Below are 17221 nucleotides of genomic sequence, written 5' to 3'. Positions count from 1 at the left end.
GTGAGCTGAATGTGACAGCTCCCTGTGCAAACATTCACTTTGAAATGTGATGACACAGATAAAAAACTCCCAAACAGCTCATGGTAGAGAAATGTAGTAAAACTTCTTCCTGCTCTCAAACACAACCAGCTCCTCCCAGTCAGGATATTTCTTTGTCTCCTCCCTTCACAGACGTGTCAGTGTAAGAATCAGTGAACAAGACGTGAACTGTGGGAGCTGAGTCACTGCAGGAATGAACGAGAGGGGGAGGAGCAGAGACTCTGTTTCTGTTCACAGGAAGTGAAACTATTCTACAGTCACTGGCAGCGGGTGAAATGGCGCAGCAAGAAAATCAGCTGGACGGAGAAAGATTCTCTTGTTCGATCTGTCTGGATCTACTGAAGGATCCAGTGACTATTGGCTGTGGACACAGCTACTGTATGAGCTGTATTAAAACCCACTGGGACAATGAGGATCAGAGAGGAATCTACAGCTGTCCTCAGTGTAGAGAGACCTTCGCACTGAGGCCTGTCCTGGTGAAAAACATCCTGATAGCTGATTTAGTGGAGGAGCTGAAGAAGACTGGACTCCAAGCTGCTCCTGCTGATCACTGCTATGCTGGACCTGAAGATGTGGCCTGTGATTTCTGCACTGGGAGAAAACTCAAAGCTCTCAAGTCCTGTTTGGATTGTTTGGCCTCTTATTGTGAAAAACACCTCCAGCCTCATTTTCAGTCACCTCCATTTAAGAAGCACAAGCTGGTGGAGCCCTCCGAGAAGCTCCAGGAGAACATCTGCTCTCGTCACGATGAGGTGATGAAGATGTTCTGCCGCACTGATCAGCAGTGTATCTGTTATCTCTGCTCTGTGGATCAACATAAAGACCACGACACAGTCACAGCTGCAGCAGAAAGGACTGAGAGGCAGAGAGAGCTCGGGCCGAGGAGACAAACGATCCAGCAGAGACTCCAGGACAGAGAGAAAGATGTGAAGCTGCTTCAACAGGAGGAGGAGGCAGTCAACCGCTCTGCTGATAAAGCAGTGGAGGACAGTGAGAAGATCTTCACTGAGCTGATCCGTCTGCTGGAGAAAAGAAGCTCTGATGTGAAGCAGCAGATCAGATCCCAGCAGGAAACTGAAGTGAGTCGAGTCAAAGAGCTTCAGGAGAAACTGGAGCAGGAGATCACTGAGCTGAAGAGGAGAGACGATGAACTGAAGCAGCTCTCACACACAGAGGATCACATCCAGTTTCTACTCAACTACCCCTCACTGTCACTCAGTGAATCTACACACTCATCCAGCATCAGGATCCGTCCTCTGAGGTACTTTGAGGACGTGACAGCAGCTGTGTCACAGGTCAGAGGTCGACTACAGGACATTGTGAGTGAGACAGAGACAAAGATTTTACAGATTGTGTCTCAAGTGGATGTTTTACTGCCACAACCAGAGCCCAAGACCAGAGCTGACTTCTTCAAATATCCCCAGGAAATCACACTGGATCCAAACACAGCAAACAAATGTCTGTTATTATCTGAGGGAAACAGAAAAGTGACAAGAATGAGTGAAGAACAGTTTTATTCTGATCATCCAGACAGATTCACTGATTGGTTTCAGGTCCTGAGTAGAGAGAGTCTGACTGGACGTTGTTACTGGGAGGTGGAGAGAAGAGGAGGAGTTAGTGTAGCAGTCACATACAAGAATATCAACAGAGCAGGGAGGTCAGATGAATGTAAATTTGGATTCAATGATAAATCTTGGAGGTTATATTGCTATAAAAAAAGTTATAACTTTTATCACAACAGCATCCAGACTCCAGTGTCAGGTCCTCTGTCCTCCAGAGTAGGAGTGTACCTGGATCACAGTGCAGGTGTTCTGTCCTTCTACAGCGTCTCTGACACCATGACTCTCCTCCACAGAGTCCAGACCACATTCACTCAGCCTCTCTATGCTGGAGTTCTGGTTCATTATTCTGGATCCTCAGCTGAGTTGTGTAAACTCAAATAGTCTGGAGTCTTTAAAAGCAGTGATTTAGATTCTGTGTTTAAATCTTGAACTTCTTTTGTCTCCATGTTTGTTGCTCAAAGTTCGTCGTGGTGACGTTTCTGCTCCGCACAGAGATCAGCTGTCAATCAAACACTGGCCCTCCTTCATCCCAGATGTTCAGTCTCACTTTGTAAAGACAGAATCTATAATGACACTGACATGAATGTGTTTGAAAGAACTAATGTTGCTGTTGTTTTCTGAATCAATGTAGAAATAAGCTTCTGGGATGTTTTAGAACCTGTATTGATCCTGATCATAATCAATGAGCTGATTATTTGTTCTTTTCTTTTCCTCCTGTGAGATGGAGGTGAAACAAACTGACTGTGTGGATGAAGTGAATGTTTCCATGAGATCAAGAGTCATTGAACCGACTCTACTGATGAAACGTGTGAACAAACTGAAGGTTTGAATAAAGAATAACGTTGTTTCATATATTTGTCTCTTCTCTTTATTTCAGAGCGTGGTCTTTCAGTTTCAGATCGAGACTTATTGATTTCACAACAAATGTCATAATGCTCTCTTTAAGACCCAGCACTTGTACTCAAACGTTCCCCGTTTGTGCTCGGATTTGCTCTTCTCCTCATGCTGCTTCTTCAATCATCATTCAAAGCTCTAAATCCAAAAGGTTCTTACTTAATAAATCATTTAAATATTATTGATCACTGTTTAGAAAATTCAGGCATTTTGTTGGTTCAAGGGGGCGGAGCCAGGATTTAAATTTTAATGGCGGTTTCATCACGTCAACGGTTCGATGTTTTGAACAATGCATAGTTCCAGATGAGGAGGGGCTCTGCTGAGGACCAATCTAGTCCTTCAGTGTTTTAACTAAGAACAAGTTCAATGGAACTAAAGTTAAAGGAACAAAGTCATCAACAACCCAAACGTGTCAACATGTATTATACAACCAACATCGAATCAAAGTTGTGATCTAGTCTTCATCGTAAAGTGCTGCTCCTCTTACCGGACTGTGAAGCAGCTTGATAAGCCTCCATCTTCTTCATACTTTGAAACACAGTCAGCTCTGTTCTCTCCGTTTATTTCCTCACTCTCTTCCCTTCACATCACAACTTGGAGATGAACCAACATGTGGTGATGTGCCAGAGCCGACAGGAGCTCAGAGTTCCACTTCTAACACAGAGCAACTCAGACGGTCATTGTCACTGAGAGGTGAAATGATGCAGAGAGAATTCCATTTAAACATGTTCAAACTATTTTCCAAGGAATGAATGACTCTAGATAAATATACAAATCCAGCCTCTGTAGGAGGCTCTTCTCTCACATGACAGTTTGTCTCTGTTTTCAAATGTCACTAAAACTAAAGGAACAAAGTCGTCAACAAACCCAAAGTAGTTGAACCAAGTCTTTTTTGTAAAGTGCTGCTTCTCTTACTGGAATGTGGAAAAGCCTGATAAACCTCCGTCTTCGTACACACCCAGTTCTACTTTGTCCATATATTTCCTCACTGCAGCTGATGAGTTGGGTTCTGGGTTTGTCGGTGGGTTTGTTGGTTGGGCTGTAAGTTGGGTTGTGGTTTGTTGGTCTGTTGTTTGGTTTGGTCAGTTGGTTGGGTTGTGGATTGTTTTTTGGTTAGTTGTTGGGTTGTTGGTTGATTTGTGGTCTGTGACTTGTCAGTCTGTTGGGTTGCTAGGTTATGGGTTGGGTTGAGGTATTTTGGTTGGTTTGTGAGTTGGGTGGCGTTATCGTACCCTGATAGTATTACTGTAAAGGTTGTTCATGATTACATTTCTGTCACCTGTAGAGTTTTTATACTTTTACTCTCCCATTAGTGGGTTTTCATGTATTTGTACTTGTGTTTTTCATGTGTGAAGCACTTTGTAAGTTTGTTTTTATTCCACTTAAAAACTGTATTGACTTTCTGGAAACTTTGAAATGTGAATAATATTCCAACCTGTGCTGTTGTGAGCTGAATGTGACAGCTCCCTGTGCAAACATTCACTTTGAAATGTGATGACACAGATAAAAAACTCCCAAACAGCTCATGGTAGAGAAATGTAGTAAAACTTCTTCCTGCTCTCAAACACAACCAGCTCCTCCCAGTCAGGAGGTTTCTTTGTCTCCTCCCTTCACAGACGTGTCAGTGTAAGAATCAGTGAACAAGACGTGAACTGTGGGAGATGAGTCACTGCAGGAGTGAACGAGAGGGGGAGGAGCAGAGACTCTGTTTCTGTTCACAGGAAGTGAAACTATTCTACAGTCACTGGCAGCGGGTGAAATGGCGCAGCAAGAAAATCAACTGGACGGAGAAAGAATCTCTTGTTCGATCTGTCTGGATCTACTGAAGGATCCAGTGACTATTGGCTGTGGACACAGCTACTGTATGAGCTGTATTAAAACCCACTGGGACAATGAGGATCAGAGAGGAATCTACAGATGTCCTCAGTGTAGAGAGACCTTCGCACTGAGACCTGTCCTGGTGAAAAACACCATGTTAGCTGATTTAGTGGAGGAGCTGAAGAAGACTGGACTCCAAGCTGCTCCTGCTGATCACTGCTATGCTGGACCTGAAGATGTGGCCTGTGATTTCTGCACTGGGAGAAAACTCAAAGCTCTCAAGTCCTGTTTGGTTTGTTTGGCCTCTTATTGTGAAAAACACCTCCAGCCTCATTTTCAGTCACCTCCATTTAAGAAGCACAAGCTGGTGGAGCCCTCCGAGAAGCTCCAGGAGAACATCTGCTCTCGTCACGATGAGGTAAAGAAGATGTTCTCCCGCACTGATCAGCAGTGTATCTGTTATCTCTGCTCTGTGGATGAACATAAAGACCACGACACAGTCACAGCTGCAGCAGAAAGGACTGAGAGGCAGAGAGAGCTCGGGCCGAGGAGACAAACGATCCAGCAGAGACTCCAGGACAGAGAGAAACATGTGAAGCTGCTTCAACAGGAGGAGGAGGCCGTCAACCGCTCTGCTGATAAAGCAGTGGAGGACAGTGAGAAGATCTTCACTGAGCTGATCCGTCTGCTGGAGAAAAGAAGCTCTGATGTGAAGCAGCAGATCAGATCCCAGCAGGAAACTGAAGTGAGTCGAGTCAAAGAGCTTCAGGAGAAACTGGAGCAGGAGATCACTGAGCTGAAGAGGAGAGACGATGAACTGAAGCAGCTCTCACACACAGAGGATCACATCCAGTTTCTACTCAACTACCCCTCACTGTCACTCAGTGAATCTACACACTCATCCAGCATCAGGATCCGTCCTCTGAGGAACTTTGAGGACGTGACAGCAGCTGTGTCACAGGTCAGAGGTCGACTACAGGACATTCTGAGTGAGACAGAGACAAAGATTTTACAGATTGTGTCTCAAGTGGATGTTTTACTGTCACAACCAGAGCCCAAGACCAGAGCTGACTTCTTCAAATATTCACAGGAAATCACACTGGATCCAAACACAGCACACAAACAACTGTCATTATCTGAGGGAAACAGAAAAGTGACATTAGTGAGTGAAGAACAGTTTTATCCTGATCATCCAGACAGATTCACTGATAGGTCTCAGGTCCTGAGTAGAGAGAGTCTGACTGGACGTTGTTACTGGGAGGTGGAGGTGGAGGTGGAGAGAAGAGGAGGAGTTGGTGTAGCAGTCACATACAAGAATATCAACAGAGCAGGGAGGTCACATGAATGTAAATTTGGATTCAATGATAAATCTTGGAGGTTATATTGCTATAAAAAAAGTTATAACTTTTATCACAACAGCATCAAGACTCCAGTGTCAGGTCCTCCGTCCTCCAGAGTAGGAGTGTACCTGGATCACAGTGCAGGTGTTCTGTCCTTCTACAGCGTCTCTGACACCATGACTCTCCTCCACAGAGTCCAGACCACATTCACTCAGCCTCTCTATGCTGGAGTTTGGGTTTTTAATTATGGATGCTCAGCTGAGTTGTGTAAACTCAAATAGTCTGGAGTCTTTAAAAGCAGTGATTTAGATTCTGTGTTTAAATCTTGAACTTCTTTTGTCTCCATGTTTGTTGCTCAAAGTTCGTCGTGGTGACGTTTCTGCTCCGCACAGAGATCAGCTGTCAATCAAACACTGGCCCTCCTTCATCCCAGATGTTCAGTCTCACTTTGTAAAGACAGAATCTATAATGACACTGACATGAATGTGTTTGAAAGAACTAATGTTGCTGTTGTTTTCTGAATCAATGTAGAAATAAGCTTCTGGGATGTTTTAGAACCTGTATTGATCCTGATCATAATCAATGAGCTGATTATTTGTTCTTTTCTTTTCCTCCTGTGAGATGGAGGTGAAACAAACTGACTGTGTGGATGAAGTGAATGTTTCCATGAGATCAAGAGTCATTGAACCGACTCTACTGATGAAACGTGTGAACAAACTGAAGGTTTGAATAAAGAATAACGTTGTTTCATATATTTGTCTCTTCTCTTTATTTCGGAGCGTGGTCTTTCAGTTTCAGATCGAGACTTATTGATTTCACAACAAATGTCATAATGCTCTCTTTAAAACCCAGCACTTGTACTCAAACGTTCCCCGTTTGTGCTCGGATTTGCTCTTCTCCTCATGCTGCTTCTTCAATCATCATTCAAAGCTCTAAATCCAAAAGGTTCTTACTTAATAAATCATTTAAATATTATTGATCACTGTTTCCTCTGGAAATGTTAGAGACCAAAGACAGAAATTTAAAAGAATTAATGTTAAACAACGCTTACTTTCTCAGTAATAAGTGAATGTATCGTGTTTTCTATGAACCAAATAAATAAAAATATGCCACTGTAGATCTAAATGAAAATTTTAATCTAATAAAGAGTAATTTTGTTATCTGTAAAGCATCGTGGGATATGATAAAAAAGCTCATAAATAGACTGTAGTGAAGCTTTAAGCCCAAATTTCTTTTGAATACTCAAATTGTACATATAATAGGAACGCAACATCCAAGATACAGTTGACAGTATTTGAAAGATGATAATTTAACATCAGTGTTAAAGATAAAAGATGTGTTTGTCTGAGAGCACTGGATGATGAGATCGTCTTGCAAGTGAATGACATGTGTTGTCTGATCTACTGTTAAGTTCTACATCTCAGTATAAACACACTCGTGAGTTTAGTTGTTGTTAAAAACACGTACCGTCCACGGACGTGAGCGGGTCCTTGGCTGAAGACCCTTGAGTTCTCCCCATCTTCAGAAGCCTGGAGTTCGATGTCTCTTTTCTGAGCCCAGGATTTTCTATTCCGCCGCTGTAGGAGGGCCTCAGGCGAGACGAGGGGGCCCCGTGCTCCTCTGGGCTCACCCCACCCCCGTGCAGTGACAGACGCCCAGAGAGATACTGCCTCAGGGCTCCCAGGAGAAGGTCACCCTCCGATTGCGTGGCTAGGAGCTGGTCGACGAGAGGTCTCTGCTTCTCCAGGGGTTGGCGAGATGAAAGTGAGTAGAAGCTGGAGGGAGATGAGTTTTGAGTCGAAGTCTGGGCCTTGGAACGATGGAGGTCTGCTGGGAGGCCTGACTGGAAACGGTCACTCTGAAAGAATGAAGACAAACGCATGTATTCACAGCAACGTTGGTCCAGGTGGTTATAAAATCCGATCGCCCCCAATCCGACTGATCTTCGTGTTTATAGCATAATTCCACTGCTGTCAGTGATTTACCTACAAATAAAAATCAATTTCAAACAAAATGATTGAACTCAAATGTGCATATAGGCAGCTTCAGACCCTGTTTCTTTGCTTTACACGAATGCATTTGAAAGAGAATAAAAATGGATGCATTGTGTGTAAATTTGGAAATAAAACAAATCCGAACGTGGCTGGATTTTCTGCCTCCACTCTGCTCGGTGAGAGCAGTTCAGTGCAGGCACCACACGTTGCTCATCCAACATTCGAACAAAAATAATTGTTGACATGAAAATAAAGCCCATTTTTGTTATTAATCCAATTATGCCGTCATATTAGCATATCCATCAGCTGCAACAAAAGCAAATTGTCACTGCCGGCTCCATTAACACCCACCTGGGAGCACAGAGATGCTACAAGCTGGAGTAACGGTAAAATTATCATAACAATGCCAACACACACAGTTAACTTCCTCACAGTCGTCGCACTTCTTTATCACTGGTGTGTGCGAGGCCCCTTCTGGTTGCACAGTAGATGCAGTTGATCTCACCCCTACCCTCCAGAGCCCCTCATCCTCCTGTTCCGTTTTTTGTTTCCACCAAACCAGGAGCCCGGAGCCTCGGCCACAGGCTCCATGTGGTCTTTGGTACAATCCCCCAGCAGGGGAAAGGCCTGTTTGGTAGTGGCGGAGGAACCGGTCACATGGAGAGTCATTAATTAGAGCTGTGAACTCCTGAACCCTCCGCTGGTATTATATCGCTTGCAACGGTCATGCTGGGAAAAGTCATCAGTTAGGACAGAGATGCAAGAGCGGAGTGACAGCGAGGAATGACACCGGACTCCCTGTTGTGAAGGTGTGGGAGTTTTTATATGACTGGGTACTTTGAATGTGTACGAGTGTGTACTGCATGTGTACGAGTGTGCACTTTATTCTTAGACAGAGGCAGGTGGCTGTGCATCGCGGGTGGGGCTACATGCAGATGCAGGGGTTAAATAAAACGCCCCGGGTTTTGTGTGAAACTGGGAACAAGAGGAGATGAACTGTTATATAATATTCTTCTGATCTGATTGATTAATGCAAGAAAACTGATCAGAAATGTGCCGAGGAACCTTGTGATAGGACCAAACATCTTTTAAACTGTTTTAACCATCACTGCAACAGGAAGAACAGCACAGAGACCCACAGAGACAAAGTGAGCTCCCAGGAACCCCTCACCTTGCCGGGGACGCTCAGGCTGGCAGAGGACAACGTCTTGGGGATGAGGCCGAGACGCTGAAGGTACGACTGCAGGTTTCTGTTGAGCTCCACCTCCACTGGCTTCACTCTCTGGTCCACTGGGTCCATCGCCTCAGCTACCGGCCTGTCAAAGACACGTAGAGATGGAGATGTAGAGCCATTCACGTTCTGTCTCCACCAATATGGAAAAGACAGGATCTGGTGACCCATGGTGGGAGAAAAGAACCGGTGATGATCTAAGCAGGTGAACATCTGACCTGCTGCTGCTTTTGTAGACAGGTCCGCTCTGCTGCGGCCTGTAGGGAATCCTCCTCAGTTTGGATAACTCCTTGGACAGAACCTGCTGGGTGGCGTCGTCCTCCCAGGTCAAACCTACAGGCAGAAACACAGGGAACCTTTAGAACCACATCAGAACACACAAGAACACAAACAAACGAAGACTTCATTGAAGTGTGATATATCTGTAGCACGAGGGAAGAAGTGTGGACGTCCCCAGAACTTATTATAGAGGGAAACTTGTGATCTAATTTCTATGAATGTATAAATGCATCTATCAATCTTCTATCTTGTTCATCTTTTGAGGGTTTGGAGGGCGTTAGCTGCAGCCAATCAGCTGACACTGGGCGAGAGGCGAGTCTCCAACTAAGCCAACGCTAATCTGCACGACTGTTGATTGTGGGAGGAAGCCGGAGAAGAACACGCAAACTCCAGGTAGAAAGTTGAAAAGACAGATTCTGTATCAGTGACTAAGCAAATCTGTTTGTATTGGCTGTTGAAACGAGAGCACAAGAGGACACACGCTGACGAGCAGCTCGGCCATTTGAGTCGCTCTTCTTCTGGGTAACATCTTTTATCACCTGGTTGTTAAACTGTCTCTGCACCAAAGTCAAACAGACGTTCTCGTGCGTTTACTGGACTTGGCACGTAAAGAGCATCAGCAACAACGACATAATCTCCTCTGCATTTCAGCGAGTGCACAAGAGGACAAGCTTGATGAGCTGCTGGGGCACTCGCGTCTGTTTCATATGCTTAACATGCATCCAAACACAGCTCCCTGGCAACCGACCAGAGCAGCCGGTGCCAGCACCAGATGGGGTGGCGGAACTAAATGTTACCGGAAATACGGCCGCAAAGCACAACATGAACTGAGGCATTTGGCAGATGAGCGACGACGTTCCGGAAAGACTGAAGTAATACAGGCTCCAGATGTGATGTCAGCAGACGCGGGTCGAGCACCGAGAACGCAGACTTAAAAATAAGAACGGAAACATGACCGCTGTTCTGCGACTATGGAAGCCTACTGTTTTTAATCTCAAGTTCAACATGAACTCTAACCTTAACGCAGAGAGGCTGCAGCTGAACAACAGACATTTGCATTCCCACAAACACATCATTGCAGGAAATTCTAGAAAGCAGCTCAAGTTCGGTGGAAACAGGTTTACCAATTTACCAACAAACACAAATGAGTGAAAACAGAGGTTAGAAATAAGAATGAAACTTCCTTTATGATATAATTCTTTTTTACTGTTGGGACGTGATATGATTTCATGGAATCTGAGTCCTCCCGAGACCCACATCTGATCTATTTAGGTTTCAGGAATTCTACGCGATGAAAGTTTTCTGTTATTTCATATTCAAGAAAAGAAACTTGGAGACTGTCTTTCAAAAATCAAAAATTCTGGTTATTACAGACTACATGCTTGTTACGATATAATGTTGTTCCATATTGTTTACACTGCATTTAACTGGTAAGAGAAACAGTGAATGTGCACTTCAGCCTCAGAATCTGATGAATTCATCTCTGCTCCTTAAACAACGTTTCGGCCACGACTCCGTCTTTAGACTCCAGCAAAATGAATTATGACCCCAACTGCCACCAATCAGACGATTCAACAGCTGCACTGTGTGTCAGGCCAGCTTTTGCCATCAAAGCCATAAACGGATCCTTTGATGGCAGCCATGGCGGCTGGGAAAACGGGCGTTAGCGACGGGCGAACAGACGGCATCTGACACTGCAGGTTAATAAACGCTGGAGCACCCCGCCGGGATATTCACGCTTCTCACAGAGTGAACCGAACACAACCAAGATGAAGGATGTTTTCAAAGCCGAGGCTGCAACTTTCAATCCAGAGGGAGCAACAGAAAAATACAGTGAGGAGGTCAGAGGTCAGAGTTCAGAGGCGTCAGGAAACCTGTTGAAAAGATCCAACTCGTTCACATTTACTTCTGTTTTTTTTTTTAGACACAGTCATTTTCTGTTCCACAGTTTTATATATATATATAAATATATATAGATAAAGATGAGTATGAGTAGTTCAAGTGAACTTCCTGTTTGTTTTATCTGTTTGAGGGTCAGGAGACAGGAGACAGTTAGCTTAGCTTAGCATAAATGGTGGAAACAAGAAGAAGAACGTGGCGAGGGAGGGAGGGAAGAAGAGAAAGAAAGATGCAAAGTAAGAGAAAGAAAGATGCAAAGTAAGAGAAAGAAAGAAAAAGAAAGAAAGAAAAACAGAGAGATGCAAAAGAAGAGAATGTGTGTAGCTTGTGTTTTCAGGGTCAAAAGAAAGATGGTGGACAAAAAGTGAGTAGACTCTTGAGAGAGACGTGTTTTTTAGTTTCGGTGAAGTTGAGGTCTTGTTTTTGATGATGATGATGAAAACTGATGAAATCCTCTCGACTGGCCAAAGGGCCGTGACACAGATCTCTGCCTCCCTCTAGTGACACACTGCGATAACAGCAGCTTGTTTCACCAGGAGATTTCACCTCCACAGAAGAGATTATATTTTCACCTCTGTCCAAATGTTTGTTAGCAAAATCTACTGGATGGATTTCCACGACACCTGGGAGGACGAGGTCAAGTCAGGGAAGAAGTCGCTCAGCATGCATGGGTAAAATGTCCCCATAATCTAAATGTGATCTTTAAAAGTCACTTTCATGTCTCCTCCCACCCCTCACAGATTTAATAATCATTACTCACATCGTGATTTCAGGGTATTATCTGCATTTTCCTCTAAAGAAGTGTTTTCCACAAGGCTTTAAACCCATTTATGAAAATAAAGTTCTGTAGTCATTCAGGCCGTAAACTCAGGAGCTGTCGCTGTCTCCAGATAAAGAATACGTCCCTTCAGTTTAGCACATTAAACATCACTGCAGGTACGGGTATAACAACTTTAATCCATTTTAATAATTCTGCTGAAGGGGTGTAACCTGCTGCAGAGCCAGATTTAAATGTGGAAGTTGGACTTTTCCAGTCGCTGTGCAGAGAGAAACGTCCAACTACCGACAATGTGTAGCTGAGATAACGTGGATTCAAATCATGGGTTTGTTTTACTTGTTGTGAGCAGGATTACACAAAACGTGGTGGAAGTAAATAATTCATCGTCATTAAATATACACATTGGGATGAAGAAAGTGAAGGAGCGCTTGTAGACGTCTCCAGGAGTCTGACCTCTGTTGGACAACTTCTCCAGCAGCATCCTGAAGCGTTGCACTACAGACGTGGAGACATCGTAGGTGTAAACGTCCTTCACTGGAACAGAGTGACACTTCCCGAACATGCCATCTGTGAACACGCAAAACACACACTTAGAGCAGGGAATCCAACACGCTTGGAAAACACTCAATCACATGATTCTAAAATGCTAACAAACACAAATATTACATCGGCTGAAGTTTGTTTGTTATTATTCTTCTTTAGCAAATTAATTTATGTCCATTTATTACTAAACATGGATCCATGTCACACAGTGTTAATGTGAAATACCGCAGAGGCCAGTGGGAGGCGGACTCTGTCCAGAAACTTTACATGATCCCATTTTATATTCACAACTAATTCAGGCTAAAACGATGTTTGTGCAACTTTTAAGAAGCTCAGACTGTAACAAGGACAAGATCCTGAGTTCCACCCCCCCCAGGCCTCGTGTTTCCAGCTACCATCTCATGTAACACCATTTCTGTGCCTCCCAGAAGCAACATCTTGAATTATCCCTCATAATTACACTTGCATGCATAAATCTGCAATTTCCACGACCACAGGCCTGTAATTCTGAGCCAGACGCATCTTCTCGTGATTTATGGTCCAGATTAGAGCAGAATGAGGATTCATGAGGCCGTTCTCAGAAGCACAGGGTGTATTAAGATGGAGGAGACGGAGCGACACTGTGCTGCTGACCAGTTTGTTGTTCTGTGTTTGAAAGTGAGTAAAAGGCCCAAACACCCGGTGACACAGGAACACAACTGAAAATCCTGAGAAGCAATAAATATACAGTTAGCTCAGAGTTATCGTTTTGTTTGTCTGTCTGTTAGCAGGGTCACGTAAAAACTACTGAACGGATTACTACAATACTTGGCAGAAGGATGCAGTACGGGTTCACTTCACTCTCACACAGAATTCATGCAATAAAAAGCGGCCTGGCACGAATGCACGAATGTTACACTACAGATTCAGAGTGAAAGACAAACTGCAGCGCATGCATGCCACTTTCAAATGACATCTTTAATTATCTTTAGTGAAATTCACTGAAAATATGACTCAGGAGCAGTTCAGGGTTTAAAGCTAAATACAAGAAAGAGAGAAAATCAAAGACATCGTTAGCTTAGAGCTAATTCCTGCGCCGAGACTTTGAAACAGAGATTTTTAAAAGCTTCCATCAACCCCTCAGCAAGACGCAGCTAAAAGGAGGAAACTATTCAAATGAGCGTTTTTTGAAAACCCACAACACGCTCGTCGAGAGATTCAGACCTTCAACTCTCTGTGATGTCACATGACAACTGTTGCAGTTCAGGAGACAACACGCAACAGGGCACAGACGGGTAATGGGCCAGTTTAGTGCTGCTCCTCTAGAGCCTGTTGCCATGGTGATGCGTCAAGTGCTTTTTGTCCCTCACAGCTAATCAAGGGGAAGCAGGGTGTGTGTGTGTGTGTGTGTGTGTGTGTGTGTGTGTGTGTGTGTGTGTGTGTGTGTGTGTGTGTGTGTGTGTGTGTGTGTGTGTGTGTGTGTGTGTGTGTTGTCAGGGAGAGGCATGTGAAGGAACACCTGCGCTGCGTTCAGGCCGTTACTGGATGTGTTGACCAGTTTATGAGCTCTGTGGATTAAATGAAATTCTACACACACTGAACCTTCAACAAACCAAACTCGTGTCACGCTCATCAGGGTGTGAAGCTCGAACTGTTGCGATCCAGGTTTAAACGTGGAAGAAGAAGAAGAAGAACACTGAGAATGTAAAAACTGTTTTCGTTCCTCTGCTTCCAAACTGACGATTTCAGAATCAAAAAACAAACTGGATGTTACACAATGAAACAGGGTTTCCTCTTCTTCATGGTTTTAATGTTTGACTGTAAAACGGGGATGTTGTACATCTCTCTGTATTCAGCACAGGAGTAACGACACATGTGGGCAGCACTCGATGGGCAGCCGAGGAATCAGCTCTGCTCTGCTCGAGTTAACGAATCAATTAAAGCGGAACTAGAGGACGGAGTCTCCTCCATGTTGACTCAGCTCCTTCGTGATGAGCTCCATTACAGCTCAGTGAAACCAAGGGACCCAATCAACAGCTGGGGGGAGGGGAGACACAGTTTTAACTCCAGCCTCCTACACAAGTACTCAGAAATCCCTCATTACTACTGTATTAATACTTTATTATACGAGTACTCAGTAATTCACTAGTACCTTATAGCAGAGATACTCAGTACTCATACGTATACTACATGAATACACAGCAGTCATCACTACATTATTACATGAGCAGTAAGTCATTATTACATTACTATTATTAATAACCATATTGTAGTATTCTGTTATGTAATCATAACTGTATCATCATTATTATTATAATGAATATATTATATATATTAGTAGTAATAGTAGTAGTGATAGCAAGAGTGTAGTACTATGGTAATAATCGATATATTTATTACATATGTATTATATACATCCGAGTCTGAACCGTATATTATTATTATTTCACCTGCTGGTCAGTGCTACGATCATCATCATCATCATCACCCATCAATAAAGGATTATCTTATCTGTGTGCATAAGAACTGAGTACTAATAACTATATTAATACATGAATACACAGTAGTCATTACTACATGAGAACCACCTGAACCTGTTTTCTAACTCAGCCTTTGTTTCCTCTCAGATACGTCTCTGCACAGTTTCTGCACCTTAAACCTTCATTAGATAATAGAACAGAACAATAATAGACAATATCCACACGCTGGGAGTCAACACTCAACACACACAACGAATCGAGGTCACCTGAAGCTACACAGACGTCTGAGCTCAGCTAAAAATAAAATCAGATGAGGATATAATCTTTTTTTTTCACTGCACCAGACGCACGATTAGATTACGGGAAACATTTCAAAAGGACGCGGCAGAGACAGGAAATGACCAAGGTAATGAAATCAAAACAAACACACCCTACCTGAAACAAACACGCTGGGTCAGCTGTGTACACGACGGCAGCTCCTAACACACTGCACATCCCTAATAAGAAGGTGCAACAGATGATCGTGTTCTGTCTGTGACTTACAGGCTGATGAGTGAAGCCTCATCTGCACAAACAAGAGTTTGTGATACAGAAAATAAAAGGTTCGCTTGGAGAGGTGTGGTGACGTATAAAAACACAGATGCTAATGATTTTCTGTTTTGACTCTGGGTTGATTCTCAGCAGGCGTTTCCTTCCTCTGGCCACAGAGGGTTTATTATTTATATTCATGAGGTTTAATTACACAACAAAGTGTACAAGTACGAATCAACACATTATCATTCATTATAAAAGTGTCTGAAGCGTAAACCCTGCCTCCTCCATGTTAGCAGATGGAACATACTCGGTCGTCCGTTTGGTTGGAAGTATTTCGACTGATTTAAACGACACCTCACCTGTAACTGCCATCATTAATACATTATTATTAATATATTTCACGGTTGCTCATGTACCTGGTGATTATACTTTGATCGACCTGTCACAAAATCAAAATTCAGTTTAACCGTTCTCACTCAACTTGAAGGCGAAAACTGATCCGTACCTTTTGATTTGGGTTTCGAGCGGAACGCGTGAGCGACTTTATACATAACGATTCATATGAACAAACAGTCCCTGTCTTTAAATGTGTGTGTGGTTGAAATGTCTTACCGTTCACACAGATCTCATACGGTGAACACAGTTCGCTCTCAAACAGGCAACCTGGCAGAGAAGCACAGAAACAACAAGGTTAAGATTCACACACGATAAGATAACATCTCTCATTACCTCACTCACCGACCACCACTCTAACAGCTTCTATCACCATACAAGTACTACTGAGTACTTCTGTTACTAACATACTATTAAGTGCAAACACCGCTCATACTTGCTCTAATGCTTCTTGCACTGTTGACAGCAGTTAATTGCGATTACATGTATACACACACACACACACACACACACATTAGGAACATACTCCAGGGACTTCAACAGGCAGTTTGCCTTGTAAAACGATGGGGGATGCTGTAACCATGGCAACACGTGCTCGTCGCTGAGTGCCTCTCTGCTCTGCAGTGATCTGAGAGTGGCGGTGAGCGTAAAAAAAAAAACCCAAAGCGACAGAGGTTTTTATTTTGGCGTTTGACAGCGAGGTGCGTGTTGTGGTTTCCACAGTGAAGCTTTGTGCTTTCAAACAATGTAGGTTTAGATTAAACCTGGCGTCATCGCCGAGGTAACAAGCCTCCATCTTTGCCTGGAGCCGCTGCAAACGTAAAGATTCATTTAATTAACCATTAAGTTATTGTTGCCAAAGTTCCTTAACTGTCTCCACACAACTCATCCCATGACGTAATATTGAGGACATGAGTGAGGAGGCAGAAAGACTTCTCTCCATTTCCCTTCCTCCAGTTAGCGGAGGAGGACGCGGGGTCGGACTCTTGCTGCCACCCTGAGTTTTTGCTCTCTGGTTTCATCACTCCACGGCAGCACAGTGTCAAATAGGCTGCAGTATTTCACTGTGGACTGACGCCAGGTCTGCGATGCGGGACGCGAGGAATTTCAATCAGCTTCACCCTGTGAGCAAAGAGCAGCGTCCAGGCTGTGGCCTTTAATGCCTCCTGGGCCATTACGCTCACAGACGGGAGGAGGCACTACATTTCCCACAATGCCATCTGTCTGTTTGCATGAGAAACCTGCTGCTCCTGAGGGCCAATGGTTAAACCGAGAGAGCAGAGTCACCTTGAAAGATATGACCAGCCGTTCCATTACTCGGATAAACTTGCGTGTGTGTGTGTCCATAGACCTCGACCTCATGTCGTAAAAAGTAATTCACGTCTCATTGACAACATGATAATAAGAAAAACCATTCAATGATTTAAAAATATTTAAATTCACGCTCAAAAGACTGAA

The 17221-nt window shown here is 43.7% G+C and overlaps 3 protein-coding genes across 3 annotated transcripts in view; 2 read left to right on the top strand and 1 right to left on the bottom strand.

Moving 5' to 3' along the window:
- LOC109643271 (receptor-type tyrosine-protein phosphatase N2-like) overlaps positions 1 to 17221 on the bottom strand; it is a 117807-nt gene that overhangs the window by 95746 nt on the left and 4840 nt on the right. The window contains exons 2-6 of the mRNA XM_069511541.1: positions 15983 to 16033; positions 12288 to 12401; positions 9097 to 9211; positions 8819 to 8963; positions 7121 to 7511 (exon numbers count right to left, since the gene is read on the bottom strand). Of these exons, the coding sequence (XP_069367642.1) occupies positions 7121 to 7511; positions 8819 to 8963; positions 9097 to 9211; positions 12288 to 12401; positions 15983 to 16033 (816 nt within the window). The remainder of the gene's footprint in view (positions 1 to 7120; positions 7512 to 8818; positions 8964 to 9096; positions 9212 to 12287; positions 12402 to 15982; positions 16034 to 17221) is intronic.
- On the top strand, positions 179 to 2453 carry LOC138405125 (tripartite motif-containing protein 16-like). The gene has a single exon (XM_069511576.1). The coding sequence runs from the start codon at positions 315 to 317 to the stop codon at positions 1980 to 1982; it is 1668 nt and encodes a 555-aa protein (XP_069367677.1). The 5' UTR covers positions 179 to 314; the 3' UTR covers positions 1983 to 2453.
- LOC138405121 (tripartite motif-containing protein 16-like) lies at positions 4111 to 6405 on the top strand. Its single transcript, XM_069511572.1, has one exon. It carries the CDS (start codon positions 4255 to 4257, stop codon positions 5932 to 5934), a length of 1680 nt encoding a protein of 559 aa, XP_069367673.1. The 5' UTR covers positions 4111 to 4254; the 3' UTR covers positions 5935 to 6405.

Source organism: Paralichthys olivaceus, chromosome 16 (genome assembly GCF_024713975.1).
Source record: "Paralichthys olivaceus isolate ysfri-2021 chromosome 16, ASM2471397v2, whole genome shotgun sequence".
Taxonomy (NCBI): Eukaryota; Metazoa; Chordata; class Actinopteri; order Pleuronectiformes; family Paralichthyidae; genus Paralichthys; species Paralichthys olivaceus.
Note: the sequence above shows the minus strand (reverse complement) of the source record. Positions and strands in the feature narration are given on the sequence as shown.